General features: G+C 40.6%; 1 protein-coding gene across 1 annotated transcript in view; it reads left to right on the top strand.

Annotated features, from left to right (window-relative positions):
* USO1 (USO1 vesicle transport factor) overlaps positions 1-7030 on the top strand; it is a 95683-nt gene extending 88653 nt beyond the window's left edge. Inside the window, exons 21-24 of the mRNA XM_032149949.2 lie at positions 1923-2021; positions 3398-3505; positions 4985-5200; positions 6031-7030. Of these exons, the coding sequence (XP_032005840.1) occupies positions 1923-2021; positions 3398-3505; positions 4985-5200; positions 6031-6120 (513 nt within the window). The 3' untranslated portion in view covers positions 6121-7030. The remainder of the gene's footprint in view (positions 1-1922; positions 2022-3397; positions 3506-4984; positions 5201-6030) is intronic.
* The last annotated feature ends 11557 nt before the right edge of the window (positions 7031-18587 follow it).

The following is an 18587-nucleotide window of genomic DNA, read 5'->3' as shown; positions in this document are numbered from 1 at the left end:
AGGTTGGGAACTGGTATCATTAGATACCTCTGGAAGTACAGATAAAAGTGAGGTTAAAAACTGCAGGGCTGGTTAAAAGACTATTGAAGAAATAGATCATCAGATCCCTGTCTCAATCTTAGGCATCAGGCAACCATTCCTCCTTTCCTGGATGAAGACTTGGGAAATGACTGAGAAATTTTGTCTTATTTTGATAATGTCCGTGTACGTCAGAGTAGATTCTAAATATCTGACCTTTTTTTAAAAAAAGAATCACTTATCATTTGAGGATTTTCAGTCTCCAATATTTTTTCACAATGTTTTATTTGTGTAGGAAGATTAATATGCTCTTTTGGTTTTATTAAGTGTACCTATACTAGAACTGTATTAAAATTAAAGGGAATTAAGTTACTAATATATAGTCTTAGTTTGTAAATTCTAAGTAAAAATAAGCCATTTAATTATGTTTCCCGGTGAAACTTTAATTAGATATTTTTATAAAAAGAGAATTGCCTTTTAGTTTTTTACTTTCTCCAGTTTATTTACTTTTATAAACTTTACAGTGTTAAAATATATATTTTTTAAGAGATGGTTTTGTTTTTTATAATATATAGTAAAATACTATATATAGAAAACTGTAACTCATTTTAATAACTAAACAAAATAAATTAGAAAAGCCACAAATGTACATGATAGAAATTTTAAAGAGAACCAAAAGAAAAGAGCCTTTACTTGCCATTGTCCCACCACTTATTCAGTGTCTCCAGACATTACCAAATGTCCTCAGGGATGGGGGGATATGGGGAGAAATCACTCCTGCTGAGAGCCATTGTTATAATTGCCTTTCTTTTCCTGTACTTTTTTTGGGGGAGGAGAGGGTGAGAAGTTTGGAAATTCAACATTAATAAAAACTTTCAATTAATACCCTGGTTTTCATTATAGTACTACTGCTTTCATCTGTGTTTGGTGGTCCCTAGTCTAAAGATGTCCTGTTTTGCCCAGCCACAAAATAAACCTCAAGTCTTATTCAGGAAAGGAGGAACGGTTGCCTGATGCCTAAGATTGAGACAGGGATCTGATGATCTATTTCTTAAATAGTCTTTTAACCAGCCCTGCAGTTTTTAACCTCTTTTTTTTTTTTTTTTTTGAGATGGAGTCTCGCTCTGTCGCCCAGGCTGGAGTGCAGTGGCGCGATCTTGGCTCACTGCAAGCCCCGCCTTCCGGGCTCAAGCAATTCTCCTGCCTCAGCCTCCCGAGTAGCTGGGATTATAGGCACCCGCCACTGCGCCCGGCTAATTTTTTGTATTTTTTTTTTAGTAGAGATGGGGTTTCACCGTGTTAGCCAGGATGGTCTCGATCTCCTGACCTCGTGATCCACCCGCCTCGGCCTCCCAAAGTGCTGGGACTACAGGCATGAGCCACTGCGCCCGGCCTTAACCTCATTTTTATCTGTACTTCCAGAGGTATCTAAGGATACCAGTTCCCAACCTTTCTGGTAGTTAATGCATTCATTTTAAGTCAGGTACTATCCTAACTTTCTCAGTGGTCATCCTAGCTTTCAGCTTTCTCAGGTGTGCTGAGTTAGTTACCACTGTTACTTACTTTCTCAAAATTCCCCAATTATATTGCTCTCTTCTCTTACTGTTTTTGTTTTTGTAGGTTTCTTCCTGTCTCCCTCCCATCCTTTCTTTCTTCCTTCTCCCCTCCCTTCCTGTCTTTACGATTTTTTTTTTTTTTTTTTTGCATGGGATTTCAGGAGGGAGCAGAGGTAAATGAATGTGTTGAATTTTCCATCTTGAACCCAAAGTTCAAGAATAGTTCTTTAGAGTTAGATTTTAAAACTAGGAAGTTGTAAATCATTTTTTTAAATGTCTCCCTGTAAATATTTCCTTGATGAAATTAATACCATTTAATGTTATGACTCAACTATTTTTGTCTCTTAGGAACTGGCAACTTTAAAGTCTCAGTTAAACTCACAATCTGTGGAGATCACCAAACTACAGACAGAAAAGCAGGAACTGTTACAGAAAACAGAAGCGTTTGTAAGTATTTTCTCTTTTTCCTCTGGAAGGTAATAAAGACAAGGTTGATGTATTATTTCTTAGCCACAATTAAAAAGAAACAAATTCATCAGATAGCACCTTCTCTTTAGATTACTTACTAGCCGGTATTCTAGTAACAGCCTTCTTGTTCATGGTGGCAGTCGTTTTATAGTCAGTCTCACCAGATTAGTATATTCAGTTACTTAATAGTTTATTTTGCTGGTATTACATTCTATTTCTGTCCCTTCAGTCCAAGCTGGCAGTTTTTCTGCTGTCATAAAATACTCAGAAACCCTTGTTGTTTTCTCCAGAACATGCTTTCTCATACTTTTCCAATATAGGTAGACTGAGAATTTTCCAAATCTTCTAATTCTGATTCTTTTTTGCTTAGCAATTCCTTCTTCAGTTTATCTCTTCTCTCACATTTAACTTTAAGCAACAAGGAGAAACCAGGCTGCACTCCAACACTTTGCTTAGAAACCTCAGCAAAATATCCAAATTCATCATTTACGAGTTCTGCTTTCCACAAAACACTGCAACGCTATTTGGCCACGTTATTTGCCACTTTATAACAAGGATTGCCTTTCCTCCAATTCCCAGTAGCATGTTCGTAGTTTTCATCTGAGACCTCACCAAAAGCACCTTTAACATTCATATTTCTGCCAGCATTCTTCTTCTCACTATGACCATGAAGCCTCTCTCCAACTCCACTCTTTTCTTTCTGAGCTCTCACCAGAATCACTTAATGTCTGTATCTCTAGCAACAGTCTCATCAAGGTAATGTAGGCTTTGTCTACCATGCACCTCTCTCACAGCCTCTACTCATTACACAGTTCCCAAGCTACTTCCACATTTTTAGATATTTGTTGTGTCAACACCCCACTTCCTAGTATTTTAGAAAAAAGACAAGGAAAGACTGAAAAACTGTTATTCAGGAGTGTCTCCTCTAGCACTTGAGAAAAGATTTACATTTCACTAATAATGATACTTGGCTCAATTTATGTACCTATCTAGGATGATAGTATGGACTTACAGGAAATTTACGAAGGAAAAGCTTTGAAAAATATCTGTGTTTATTAAATGCTGGGTTACAGTTACATTAGAGCTGCCTTGCTGATTACTTTTCTGGGCTTACTTACCTTGAGGCACCTTAGCCCAGCCTTCCTCGTACTCTTACGAGATTTGATGCTCTTCCATGTGGGAACAGCTCATCTGACAGTGGAGAGCACTTTGTTGCACATAAATACATAAGGAATTATATTTTCTGTTATTGAAAGTAAAATATCAAAATGGCAAAAAAATTAAATAACCACTTTGGGAGTTCATATTGATTGTAATGTTTAAGAGACATCTTTTTTTCCAATTTCTAATTTCAGGCAAAATCAGTTGAGGTACAAGGAGAGACCGAGACTATAATAGCCACCAAAACTACTGATGTAGAAGGGAGACTGTCAGCATTATTACAAGAGACCAAAGAGTTAAAGGTTTGTTTTTGGTGCAACTTTTATTTACTGCATATAATATGAAATGAACTCTAGGAAATTTTATATATCTTTCAAACTTTTAGATTTATGAAGAAAGCTAATAATGTGTAATTTTATCTCACAACATTGTCACTCCTATATTGATGATTTAAGATGGCACAAATGAAGATTTTTTTCCCGCCTGAACCTACTTGAGTAGCTGGGACTACAGGCATGCGCCACCACACCCAGCTAATTTTTGTATTTTTAGTAGAGACAGGGTTTCACCATGTTGGCCAGGATGGTCTCCATCTCTTGACCTTGTGATCCACCCGCCTTGGCCTCCCAAAGTGCTGGAATTACAGGCGTGAGCCACCGTGCCCAGCCACAAATGAAGCTTTTAAAATACTATTTCAAATAATGATAATATGTAAGATAAGCATATATATGCATGTACTATAAAAGTAAAATTTATTGAAAATATTTTTGTTTTCTTTCTTTTTTTTGTTGAGATGGAGTCTCAATTTTGTGTTCCAAGCTGGATGGAGTGCAGTGGCATGATCTCAGCTCACTGCAGCCTCCACCTCCCAGGTTCTAGCGATTCTCCTGCCTCAGCCTCCTGAGTAGCTGGGATTTCAGGCACCTGCCAACACGCCCAGCTAATTTTTGTACTTGTAGTAGAGACAAGGATTCGCTATGTTGGCCAGGTTGGTCTCAAACTCCTGACCTCAGGTGATCTGCCCGCGTTGGCCTCCCAAAGTGCTCGGATTACAGGCGTGAGCCACCATGCCCAGCCTGTGTTTTCTTTTTGAGATCAACATCTAATCACAATAACAAAACAAGGAGTACAAATTTAGCTAATGCACAAGCCACTTGTAGGCTTTTCATAAGCTGTGGAACACAGGCACATTAAATCCTGTCAGCATATTATTGTGTGACAGAGACATCAGAATAAATAGCATGAAGAAAGGAATGAGGTCACATTAATGAAAATAAGGAAAATAATGTGTAATTGTGCTTTTTGGATTGTGGCCAAATTATTTTATTTTTAAACCATAGATTTTTATTTGAAGCTATTTTCTTTTCATTTAATTGTGTGCTTGAAGTTGGGATAAAAAATTTTTTTTAACTTGAGCTTTGAGTTCTAAAATTCTGGTACTAATCAGACTTGTGCTGTAAAATGCTTTGTGTTTCTGTTTACTCCTTTGATTATCTGAAATGGTACTTTTTTTTAAGTCTCTTAAAGCTTTTTTGAGGAATAGCTAACTAAAACTATTTTTTGGATGTTAAACTATTTTTTGGCAATAACCATTTTTGATGAACAGTCTAACAAATTCATGTTAGTGTGTGTGTTAAACCTCCTGTACCCTTAACCTCCACCCCTAAATTCCTTAGGTTGAACAAGTACAGTGATTTTTCATAGAAAGAAACTACTTGTTAAAAACTCTAGGAAAGTGAGTGCTAATTTTAGATTCCTGCCTTTCACCTTTCTTTTCCTAGAATGAAATTAAAGCTCTGTCTGAGGAAAGAACTGCCATTAAAGAGCAGCTGGATTCATCTAATAGTACCATTGCCATTTTACAAACTGAGAAAGACAAACTGGAGTTGGAAATTACAGATTCTAAAAAAGAACAAGATGATCTCTTGGTGCTCTTGGCCGATCAAGATCAGAAAATACTGTCATTGAAGAATAAACTCAAGGATCTTGGTCATCCAGTAAGATTAAAATGTCTCCAAAAATGATTTGTATTATGTTTTAGTGTAATGCATTTAAAAGATTTTTAATGTAGCATGGAAAAGTTGTGCCTATATTATAGGAATGGATATGTGGGTTCATGAATATGGTACCATCCATACTGTTTTCACTGTTTTCATTGAATTTACTTAATACACAGATTAGGTTCAGTTTTCAGTACTTATAGACTATTTTCTTTTGGACCTTAAGCCTGGAAAGTGAATTGATTTGATTGGTAACAAGACTGTTGTCACCCAAGCGTGTCATCTTTTGCCATGTTTGGTTCAGATTTGTGTGTAAAGAGGTGTAGCCATTTATCAGCAAAGTTAACTGATATATCTCATTTGTATTAGAAATGACAGAGAGCCTTGGGCATCAAATCAAAGAAATCAGATGGCTTATATTCTACTGTAGTTACTAGAATATGAAACTTGTCTGGGCACAGTGCTCACACCTGTAATCCTAGCATTTTGGGAGGCTGAGGCGGGCAGATCACCTGAGGTCAGGGGTTCGAGACTAGCCTGGCCAACATGGTGAAACCCCGTCTCTACTAAAAATACAAAAATTAGCAGGGCGCTTGGTGGCAGGCACCTGTAATCCCAGCTACTCGGGAGGCTGAGACAGGAGAATCGCTTGAACTTGGCAGGCAGAGGTTGCAGTGAGCCGAGATCACACCATTGTACTCCATGCTGGGTGACGAGCAAAACTCTATCTCAGAAAAAAAACAAAAATTATCAGTAATATATATTGTTAAATGTTGAATGTGACATGAACAGATTTTCACAATATTAAATACGTCTTTTTCCTCTAGGTTGAAGAAGAGGATGAACTTGAATCTGGAGACCAAGAGGATGAGGATGATGAAAGTGAAGATCCTGGCAAGGACCTAGATCATATCTAGCTTTCAAATCTCTTTCAAATCTCAAATAGAGATTATATCATAACTCTGAAGATGGAATCTAAACTTTGGTTTACCTCCACGGAAAATAAAGATTTAGAAACCAGGTCGAAAACATTCACTATTAAGACTATCGATATATTTTTGTAATGTTGCCACCCATGTTGAAAACCTTAAAACTGAATTTATGTAGAACACACATCTTTTATTTAAATCTGAACTGTCCCAAAATATAATTTGCAAAGAGCTTCAGACACCAAAAATATACCATTTTAAGGCATGTGGTGGCAGTGCTATTTGCCTTAGTTCATTGGTTGTTTACTTTGCAAAATTTGTGACTTTTAAGTACTAACACATTTGATTGAATGTGTATTGAATTGGAATTATTATTTCTAAATTCAGCATTTGAGTCCTTAGTTGATGATTTTCTTTTAAAGAAATTAGTTTATTTAAAAGCAAGATAGCCTGGGCTGGGAGTGCATATCATCAGCCCTCCATCTAATGTGATTGCTAAGATGTGCAGGATAGGACAGCTTAGAATGAGTGCCTTGACACCTACATATGGCTGCATTCCATACCTCAGTGAAGAAGCCGAAGGATGCTGACACACAGTGATGTGGAGGGCATTCCGAAGAAACTTGTGCAACAGTGTATTAATGTGATTGGTTTTCTTTTTGTTTTAAGCTAAACATCTAAAACAAATTTCAAGTTAACAGTTCATACAACTCAGATTTAGTATTACTGTTTATCATAAAACATATTCCTAGTTTTAAAAAGACCCAAACTATGATTAATATAATTTATTGGCATTTTTGCTGAATAGGTTTAAGTCAGATAATAGATTTTAAAAAAGCAAATGAGGCAATGTGTCAAACTTTAATGTTTCATAATAAAAATAGATACATTCACTTAATCCTTGGTCATGGTTCCCTTTTTTTAAATCTTAAAAGTATTTTATTCTTAATAAAAGATGAGGCGGAGCCAAGATGGCCGAATAGGAACAGCTCCGGTCTCCAGCTCCCAGCCCCAGCGACACAGAAGACGGATGATTTCTGCATTTCTGCTTGAGGTACCGGTTTCATCTCACTAGGGAGTGCCTAACAGTGGGTGCAGGACAGTCGGTGAAGCGCACTGTGCGCGAGCCGAAGCAGGGCGAGGCATTACCTCACTCGGGAAGCGCAAGGGGTCAGGGAGTTCCCTTTCCTAGTCAAAGAAAGGGGAAACAGACGGCACCTGGAATATCGGGTCAGTCCCACCCCAATACTGCGCTTTTCCAACGGGCCTGGAAAACGGCACACTAGGAGATTGTGTCCCGCACCTGGCTCGGAGGGTCCTATGCCCACGGAGTCTCGCTGATTGCTAGCACAGCAGTCTGAGATCAAGCTGCAAGGCGGCAGCGAGGCTGGGGGAGGGGCGCCCGCCATTGCCCAGGCTTGCTTAGGTAAACAAAGCAGCCAGGAAGCTCGAACTGGGTGGAGCCCACCACAGCTCAAGGAGGCCTGCCTGCCTCTATAGGCTCCACCTCTGGGGGCAGGGCACAGACAAACAAAAACTCAGCAAGAACCTCCACAGACTTAAAGGTCCCTGTCTGACTGACAGCTTTGAAGAGAGTAGTGGTTCTCCCAGCACGCAGCTGGAGATCTGAGAACGGACAGACTGCCTCCTAAAGTGGGTCCCTCACCCCTGAGCAGCCTAACTGGGAGGCACCCCCCCAGTAGGGACAGACTGACACCTCATTCAACCGGGTACTCCTCTGAGACAAAACTTTCAGACGAACTATCAGACAGCTGAATTTGTGGTCTCACGAAAATCCGCTGTTCTGCAGCCACCGCTGCTGACACCCAGCCAAACAGGGTCTGGAGTGGACCTCTAGTAAACTCCAACAGACCTGCAGCTGAGGGTCCTGTCTGGTAGAAGGAAAACTAACAAACAGAAAGGACATCCACACCAAAAACCCATCTGTACATCACCATCATCAAAGACCAAAAGTAGATAAAACCACAAAGATGGGGAAAAAGCAGAACAAAAAAACTGGAAACTCTAAAAAACAGAGCACCTCTCCTCCTCCAAAGGAACGCAGTTCCTCACCAGCAACGGAACAAAGCTGGATGGAGGATGACTTTGATGAGTTGAGAGAAGAAGGCTTCAGACGATCAAACTACTCTGAGCTACGAGAGGAAATTCAAAACAATAGCAAAGAAGTTAAAAACTTTGAAAAAATATTAGAAGAATGGATAACTAGAATAACCAATGGAGAGAAGGGCTTAAAGGAGCTGATGGAGCTGAAAGCCAAGTTTCGAGAACTACGCGAAGATTGCAGAAGCCTCAGTAGCAGATGCGATCAACTGGAAGAAAGGGTATCGCTGATGGAAGATGAAATGAATGAAATGAAGAGAGAAGGGAAGTTTAGAGAAAAAAGAATAAAAAGAAATGAACAAAGCCTCCGAGAAATTTGGGACTATGTGAAAAGACCAAACCTACGTCTGATTGGTGTACCTGAAAATGATGGGGAGAATGGAACCAAGTTGGAAAACACTCTGCAAGATATTATCCAGGAGAACTTCCCCAATCTAGCAAGGCAGGCCAGCATTCAGATTCAGGAAATACAGAGAACGCCACAAAGATACTCCTCGAGAAGGGCAACTCCAAGACACATAATTGTCAGATTCACCAAAGTTGAAATGAAGGAAAAAATGTTAAGGGCAGCCAGAGAGAAAGGTCGGATTACCCACAAAGGGAAGCCCATCAGACTAACAGCTGATCTCTCAGCAGAAACTGTACAAGCCAGAAGAGAGTGGGGGCCGATATTCAACATTCTTAAAGAAAAGAATTTTCAACCCAGAATTTGCTATCCCGCCAAACTAAGCTTCATAAGTGAAGGAGAAATAAAATACTTTACAGACAAGCAAACGCTGAGTGATTTTGTCACCACCAGGCCTGCCCTAAAAGAGCTCCTGAAGGAAGCACTAAACATGGAAAGGAACAACCGGTACCAGCCACTGCAAAAACGTGCCAAATTGTAAAGACCATCGAGGCTAGGAAGAAACAATAACAACTAACGAGCAAAATAACCAACTAACATCATAATGACAGGATCAGATTCACACATAACAATATTAACGTTAAATGTAAATGGGCTAAATGCTCCAATCAAAAGACACAGACTGGCAAACTGGATAAGGAGTCAGGACCCATCAGTGTGCTGTATTCAGGAAACCCATCTCACGTGCAGAGACACACATAGACTCAAAATAAAGGGATGGAGGAAGATCTATCAAGCAACTGGAAAACAAAAAAAGGCTGGGGTTGCAATCCTAGTCTCTGATAAAATAGACTTTAAACCAACAAAGATCAAAAGAGACAAAGAAGGCCATTACATAATGGTAAAGGGATCAATTCAACAAGAAGAGCTAACTATCCTAAATATATATGCACCCAACCCAGGAGCACCCAGATTCATAAAGCAAGTCCTCAGTGACCTACAAAGGGACTTAAACTCCCACACAATAATAATGGGAGATTTTAACACCCCACTGTCAACATTAGACAGATCAACGAGACAGAAAGTTAACAAGGATATCCAGGAATTGAACTCAGCTCTACATAAAGTGGACCTAATAGACATCTACAGAACTCTCCACCCCAAGTCAACAGAATATACATTTTTTTCAGCACCACACCACACCTATTCCAAAATTGACCACATAGTTGGAAGTAAAGCTCTCCTCAGCAAATGTAAAAGAACAGAAATTATAACAAACTGTCTCTCAGACCACAGTGCAATCAAACTAGAACTCAGGATTAAGAAATTCACTCAAAACCACTCAACTACATGGAAACTGAACAACCTGCTCCTGAATGACTATTGGGTACATAATGAAATGAAGGCAGAAATAAAGATGTTCTTTGAAACCAACGAGAACAAAGATACAACATACCAGAATCTCTGGGACACATTCAAAGCAGTGTGTAGAGGGAAATTTATAGCACTAAATGCCCACAAGAGAAAGCAGGAAAGATCCAAAATTGACACCCTAACATCATAATTAAAAGAACTAGAAAAGCAAGAGCAAACACATTCAAAAGCTAGCAGAAGGCTAGAAATAACTAAAATCAGAGCAGAACTGAAGGAAATAGAGACACAAAAAACCCTTCAAAAAATTAATGAATCCAGGAGCTGGTTTTTTGAAAAGATCAACAAAATTGATGGACCGCTAGCAAGACTAATAAGAAAAGAGAGAAGAATCAAATAGATGCAATAAAAAACAAAAAAGGGGATATCACCACCGATCCCACAGAAATACAATCTACCATCAGAGAATACTACAAACACCTCTATGCAAATAAACTAGAAAATCTAGAAGAAATGGATAAATTCCTTGACAAATACACCCTCCCACGACTAAACCAGGAAGAAGTTGAATCTCTGAATAGACCAATAACAGGTTCTGAAATTGTGGCAATAATCAATAGCTTACCAACCAAAAAGAGTCCAGGACCTGATGGATTCACAGCTGAATTCTACCAGACGTACAAGGAGGAACTGGTACCATTCCTTCTGAAACTATTCCAATCGATAGAAAAAGAGGGAATCCGGCCAGGCGCGGTGGCTCACGCTTGTAATCCCAGCACTTTGGGAGGCCGAGGCGGGCGGATCACGCGGTCAGGAGATCGAGACCACGGTGAAACCCCGTCTCTACTAAAAATACAAAAAATCAGCCGGGCGTGGTGGCGGGCGCCTGTAGTCCCAGCTACTCGGAGAGGCTGAGGCAGGAGAATGGCGTGAACCCGGGAGGTGCAGCTTGCAGTGAGCCGAGATTGCGCCACTGCACTCCAGCCTGGGCAACAGAGCGAGACTCTGTCTCAAAAAAAAAAAAAGAAAAAGAGGGAATCCTCCCTAACACATTTTATGAAGCCAGCATCGTCCTGATACCAAAACCTGGCAGAGACATAACCAAAAAAGAGAATTTCAGACCAATATCCTTGATGAACATTGATGCAAAAATCCTCAATAAAATACTGGCAAACCGAATCCAGCAGCACATCAAAAAGCTTATCCACCATGATCAAGTGGGCTTCATCCCTGGGATGCAAGGCTGGTTCAACATACGCAAATCAATAAATGTAATCCAGCATATAAACAGAACCAAAGACAAAAACCACATGATTATCTCAATAGATGCAGAAAAGGCCTTTGACAAAATTCAACAACCCTTCATGCTAAAAACTCTCAATAAATTAGGTATTAATGGGACGTATCTCAAGATAATAAGAGCTATCTATGACAAACCCACAGCCAATATCATACTGAATGGGCAAAAACTGGAAGCATTCCCTCTGAAAACTGGCACAAGACAGGGATGCCCTCTCTCACCGCTCCTATTCAACATAGTGCTGGAAGTTCTGGCCAGAGCAATCAGGCAGGAGAAGGAAATAAAGGGTATTCAACTAGGAAAAGAGGAAGTCAAATTGTCCCTGTTTGCAGATGACATGATTGTATATCTAGAAAACCCCATTGTCTCAGCCCAAAATCTCCTTAAGCTGATTAGCAACTTCAGCAAAGTCTCAGGATACAAAATTAATGTACAAAAATCACAAGCATTCTTGTACACCAATAACAGACAAACAGAGAGCCAAATCATGAGTGAACTCCCATTCACAATTGCTTCAAAGAGAATAAAATACCTAGGAATCCAACTTACAAGGGATGTGAAGGACCTCTTCAAGGAGAACTACAAACCACTGCTCAATGAAATAAAAGAGGATACAAACAAATGGAAGAACATTCCATGCTCATGGGTTGGAAGAATCAATATCGTGAAAATGGCCATACTGCCCAAGGTCATTTATAGATTCAATGCCATCCCCATCAAGCTACCAATGACTTTCTTCACAGAATTGGAAAAAACTACTTTAAAGTTCATATGGAACCAAAAAAGAGCCCGCATCACCAAGTCTATCCTAAGCCAAAAGAACAAAGCTGGAGGCATCACGCTACCTGACTTTAAACTATACTACAAGGCTACAGTAACCAAAACAGCATGGTACTGGTACCACAACAGAGACATAGATCAATGGAACAGAACAGAGCCCTCAGAAATGACGCCGCATAGCTACAACTATCTGATCTTTGACAAACCTGACAAAAACAAGAAATTGGGAAATGATTCCCTATTTAATAAATGGTGCTGGGAAAACTGGCTAGCCATATGTAGAAAGCTGAAACTGGATCCCTTCCTTACACCTTATACAAAAATTAATTCAAGATGGATTAAAGACTTATATGTTAGACCTAAAACCATTAAAATCCTACAAGAAAACCTAGGCAATACCATTCAGGACATAGGCGTGGGCAAGGACTTCATGTCTAAAACACCAAAAGCAATGGCAACAAAAGCAAAAATCGACAAATGGGATCTCATTAAACTAAAGAGCTTCTGCACAGCAAAAGAAACTATCATCAGAGTGAACAGGCAACCTACAGAATGGGAGAAAATTTTTGCAACCTACTCATCTGACAAAGGGCTAATCTCCAGAATCTACAATGAACTCAAACAAATTTACAAGAAAAAAACAAACAACCCCATCAAAAAGTGGGCAGAGGACATGAACAGACACTTCTCAAAAGAAGACATTTATGCAGCCAAAAAACACATGAAGAAATGCTCATCATCACTGGCCATCAGAGAAATGCAAATCAAAACCACAGTGAGATACCATCTCACACCAGTTAGAATGGCCATCATTAAAAAATCAGGAAACAATAGGTGCTGGAGAGGATGTGGAGAAATAGGAACACTTTTACACTGTTGGTGGGACTGTAAACTAGTTCAACCATTGTGGAAGTCAGTGTGGCGATTCCTCAGGGATCTCGAACTAGAAATACCATTTGACCCAGCCATCCCATTACTGGGTATATACCCAAAGGACTATAAATCATGCTGCTATAAAGACACATGCACACGTATGTTTATTGTGGCACTATTCACAATAGCAAAGAGTTGGAACCAACCCAAATGTCCAACAACGATAGACTGGATTAAGAAAATGTGGCACATATACACCATGGAATACTATGCAGCCATAAAAAATGATGAGTTCGTGTCCTTGGTAGGGACATGGATGAAACTGGAAAACATCATTCTCAGTAAACTATCGCAAGGACAAAAAACCAAACACCGCATGTTCTCACTCATAGGTGGGAATTGAACAATGAGAACTCATGGACACAGGAAGGGGAACATCACACTCCGGGGTCTGTTGTGGGGTGGGGGGAGGGGGGAGGGACAGCATTAGGAGATACACCTAATGCTAAATGACGAGTTAATGGGTGCAGGAAATCAACATGGCACATGGATACATATGTAACAAACCTGCACATTGTGCACATGTACCCTAAAACCCTAAAGTATAATTAAAAAAACAAAACAAAAAAAAAAACAATCACTGGCAAAGAACTGAGATCTGGGATGTTTCAAGATGCAAGAGAACTTGGCAAACTGCTTATTTTTTGAATGTTTTTAGAGAGATCAATAGTAAAAAAAATTTCACATGTAAGTATATAAAATAAATATATGAAACAAGTGTCACAATTAAAAAAAAAAAAGATGAGGCAAGTGAAAATGATGAGGTAACTTTTCTTATTAGGGGTACACAACTATAACTGAATGTTAAAAACAGTCTTCTTTAAAACCAATGATTATGATTCCCTAAGATTGGAGGGGGTTAGAAGTACAGAAGTAGAAGAGGTTGGAAAAGGGTTTGGATGTTTTTAAATTCAGCACTGGAGTTCTTGGCAATGATTTCCTGTTAAAGAAGTGGGTTTACTTAAAGACAAGATAGCCTGGGCTAGAAAATAACGTATTTATCTGCCTTCTGGGGTCAGGAATAGGACACAACTCTTGAAAGAGAAGGAAGGTCACTGTCTTGATGAAGGAGACAGCTGTGTGTTACAGAGCGCTCGTGAATGCTGCACTGTGCCCATGTTCCACCACTACTGCCATCCTAAGGTGGCACTTGCCATCAGAGAAAGAACTAGATTACTATCACCAGACCAGCTCAGATAGGTGAGGTCTTCCTAAAGTTGACACCACATAATGAACCATGAGTTAATGACTACCTTTCAGGCTAATGTACAGTTAAAGAAAAATGGATCAGGAGTGAGAATTTGTAAATACAGAATACCAAAGATCTTCATTAAGAAACATCAGAATGAGTGCTGCTGTGCTGAACTCAGTCACTCAGGATGGCTTGTAGTAGGGAAGACAGGAGGCCTCATAGCTGCACAGTTCAGCCCAGAGCCAAAGGGACATCTTCCCAACCCCAGCTGTAATTTTTTGCTGGTGAGCATCCTAAAGTGGTCTCTCTGTCTCCAGTCCGGCTGTTACCTCTCCTACCCCACGCTCCCACCATTCTCCATCTTCACCACATTGAGCTATGGCAGGTGCCAACAGTTTGGAGTCCTTAGTACAGTAGATAAGATTCTTACCCCTAAGGTGTTGGTATTGAGAAATGGAGCCCTTGGAAGACGATACGGTCTTGGGGACAGAGGTCTCAATAATGGGATTAGTGCCCTTATGAAAGAGGCCCTGAGGAGACACCTTGCCCTTCCGCCATGTGCGAGTAGAGTAAGAAGATGCTGTCTATGAGGAAGTGGGCCTTGACCAGACAGCACATCTGCCAATGCCTTGATCTTGGACTTCCCAACCTCCAGAATTGGGATAAGTAAATTTCTGTTGTTTATAAACCACCTGATCTATGGTATTTTGTTACAGCATTCCAAACAGACATGACAGATGACATAAATTCTGCTTTCTCCTTTCTCAGTTTGCTTTTGCACATGCACTTTCCTCTGGGTCAGCCCACGGCTACAGTAGTGGAGCAATAATCGCAAAGCATGAAACCATATTTGTCCTTATGATTTGAAACTTATTCAAGTGTAGTTTATACCTCTAGCACCTCCAAAAGAAGAGTACCCAAAGTTACTAAAAGAGGTAAAGTGACAGCTCACATTTTAATGGGTTGAGTTACTGGTCTGAAATTATGCTGATAGAAAAATCAAACCCTTATGTTTCATAGTTTTGTTACAGCCAGTTAAGGGTCTCATGATGCTCATCAGAACTAGTAATCTTCACTGGTATAGCAAAACGTATTAAATCATCCAACTATAGGCATTGGGAATATAACGGTGAAAAAGACAAAGTCCCTTTCCTCATATAACTTACATTCTAGAGTGTAAACAAACAAGCAAGAATAAATCTAATAAAAATTCTACACCTTTACTTTGTTTCCCCCCACCTTTTTTTTGTTTTGTTTTTTTGAGACAGAGTCTTGCTATGTCACCCAGGCTGGAGTGCAGTGGGGCATTCTCGGCTCACTGCAACCTCCGCTTGCTGGGTTCAAGCAATTCTCCTGCCTCAGCCTCCCTGAGTAGCTGGGACTACGGGTGCCTGCCACCCCGTCTGGCTAAGTTTTGTATTTTTAGTAAAGACAGGGTTTCTCCACGTTGGCCAGTCTGGTCTCAAACTCCTGACCTCAGGTGATCCACCTGCCTCGGCCTCCTAGTGCTGGGATTATAGGCATGAGGCACCACACCCAGCCCTCGCCCCACTTTTTAACTTGTTTATGTCTTACTATACTGTCTATGTCTTGGAAAGTTGTAGTTACCATTTTTGATAGGTTCATCATTTAGTCTTCCTACTTAGAATAAGAGTGGTCTATGCAGCACAGTTAGAGTGTTTGAAGATTCTGTGTTGTCTGTGTACTCACCTTCAGGTGGTTACTTACTGCTCAGGAACATCCTTTTCTTTCGGACTGAAGTTCTCTCTTCGGCATTTCTTGTGGGACAGATCTGGTGTTGATGAAATCCCTCAGCTTTTGTTTGTCTTGGAAATTATTTTCCTTTCATGTCTGAGGGATATTTTCACTGGATTTACTATTCTAGAGCAAAAGGCTTTTTTCCTTCAGCACTTCAGAAGGTGGTGTGTCATGTCACTCTTGGTCACAGGCCACAATCAAGGTATCAGCCAGGCTGTGGACTCATCTGCAGACCCAACTGAGAGAGAATCTGCTCCACAAATTCACTGAGGTTGTTAGCAAAATTCATTTTCTTATAGCTGTAAAACTGAGGGCTTTAGTTTTTTGCTGGCTGTTGACTGAAGTGTGCCTTCAGCTACTAATGGCCCTAGAACCCCTAGTTCTTTGCCTAATGGGCTTCCTCAGCATGCTCACTTGCTTCATGAAGGTAGCAAGACTGAGTCTCATATAATGTAACATGATCACGGGGGTGACATCCATCACCTTGCCATATGATGTAACACAATCATAGGAGAGATTGCCCATCACTTTTGCCATATTTTATTGGTTAGAAGCCAGTCAGGTCCTACCCACAGTTAGGATAGGGCATCACACAAACGCATGACTACCCGAATATAGAGATCATTAAGTTGCCACATACTTTTATTTTCTTGAACCTAATTGTTAGTCTCAAGATGTTTTCAAAATAACAGGGGTAGGGGGAACTGGGGAGGTACAGTTGGAAGGGGATAATACGTTAACAGCAAAGGTTTGTGTGAAACCCCACTCACCTTATTTAGTTTCAGACTGAGATCCTTGCAAATGGACAACTAAATAGGTGAAAGTACGTATCACCTTAGTCAATAAGACATAACAATGGCCAGGCGTGGTTGCTCAGACCTGTAATCCCAGCACTTTGGGAGGCCAGGAGGGCAGATCACTTGAGGTCAGGAGTTTGAGACCAGCCTGGCCAATGTAGTGAAACCCCATCTCTACTAAAAATACAAAAATCAGCCAGGTATAGTGGCGTGTGCCTGTAGTCCCAGCCACTGGGGAGGCTGAGACACAAGAATTGCTTGAACCCAGGAGATGGAGGTTGCAGTGAGCCAAGATCATGCCACTGCATCCAGCCTGAGCAACAGAGCAAGACTGTCTTTAAAAACAAAAAAAAACAAAAAAAGAGAGAGAAATGTAACAGTATAAAGAGAGAGATGTAATAGTGTAAAGCTGTCAACCACAATCTAGATATTAGTCTCTCACAAATTTGCATGTTCAGGTCAGTTCTCTGACCTTCATTTCCACTTGTTGTCTCTAGTATCTCAGACATCTCACATGTGTGTTAATCAAATTCATGTTCCTCTCCTCCCCATATCTGGTCCTCTCTTATGCATATCTCAGTAATTTGGCACCATCTTTTATCCAATTGCACAAACAGGACAGCTCAGACTCATCTTTAATAACTACCTCAGTTGTGGTCTGAGTGCCTAAAAAGTTCTCATATTTGTCCATCTTCTGTCTGCCTGGTATTCTCTCCTGGCTCTTAAGCACTTGCTCTAACTGAAAGGGCCGCTTGGCAAGAAACTGGGGCAGCCTCCCACCAACAGTCAGCAAGGAACTGAGGCCCTCAGTCCAGCCGCTCAGAAAGAACTTCAACCTGCCCAACAACAACTAACAGAGCTTGGAAGTGGTTCCTGCCCCAGCTGAACATGAGCTGACTGTAGCCCTGGCTGACACCTTGATTGTGTAGTTTTATGAGAGACCCTGAAGCAGAGGGCCTAGCAAAGCCATGCCAGATTTCTGACCCACAGACACTGGGAGATGGTAAGTGTGTGTTGTTTTAAGCCACTTAGTTTGGGGATAATTTATTCTGCAGCAATGAATAACAAATATATAGGAGGTGGTAGTACATAGTACCTAGTTATCTTCTTTTTTTAATCGTTTTTAATTTTTTTTTTTTTTAGAGACAGGGGTCTCATATGTTGCCCAGGCTGGTCTCAAACTCCTGGGCTCAAGCAATCCACCTGCCTCAGCCTCCCAAAGTGTTGGAAGGCAGTGAGCCACTGCCCCCTGCCCCCTTTCTTTTTAATGTCTCTTTCACAATTTTGGTAGTTTTTACCACTACAAATTTCTACCTTATGTGTTGGGATGGAATCTGCTTTCCTGTGGCTCTATTTGTTGATTGAAGTTTGCTTCCTTATGATCCTGCAGTCTTAAGCAGCAAGCAGGTAGCCCCTGTGCCGGCTCTCTAGGCAATCTTTCCTGCTTTTTCAAGTGTTCCTTGGTGGTTCCTTGAATAAACTCTGTCTGTGTACATTGTACCCAGATTGAGCAGGAAAAGACAATCACCTCCATGTTCTGAATACTTTCCTTGTCTGAAAGCCACTTACTCCGTGTGAAGCAAGGCTGGTAAGGTGCTCAGTAAATGTTGGCTGTTAAAATCATGTTTTCAGGCCACGTGCAGTGGCTCATGCCTGTAATCCCAGCATTTTGGGAGGCCGAGGCGAGTGGATCACCCTAAGGTCAGGAGTTTGAGACCAGCCTGGCCAACATGGAAACCCTGTCCCTACTAAAAATTTAAAAATTAGCCAGGTGTGGTGGCATGCACCTGTAATCCCAGCTACTCAGGAGGCTGAGGCAGGAGAATCGCTTGAACTCAGAAAGCGGAGGTTGCAGTG

This window comes from Hylobates moloch, unplaced genomic scaffold (genome assembly GCF_009828535.3).
Source record: "Hylobates moloch isolate HMO894 unplaced genomic scaffold, HMol_V3 SCAFFOLD_2, whole genome shotgun sequence".
Classification (NCBI taxonomy): domain Eukaryota; kingdom Metazoa; phylum Chordata; class Mammalia; order Primates; family Hylobatidae; genus Hylobates; species Hylobates moloch.
Note: the sequence above shows the minus strand (reverse complement) of the source record. Positions and strands in the feature narration are given on the sequence as shown.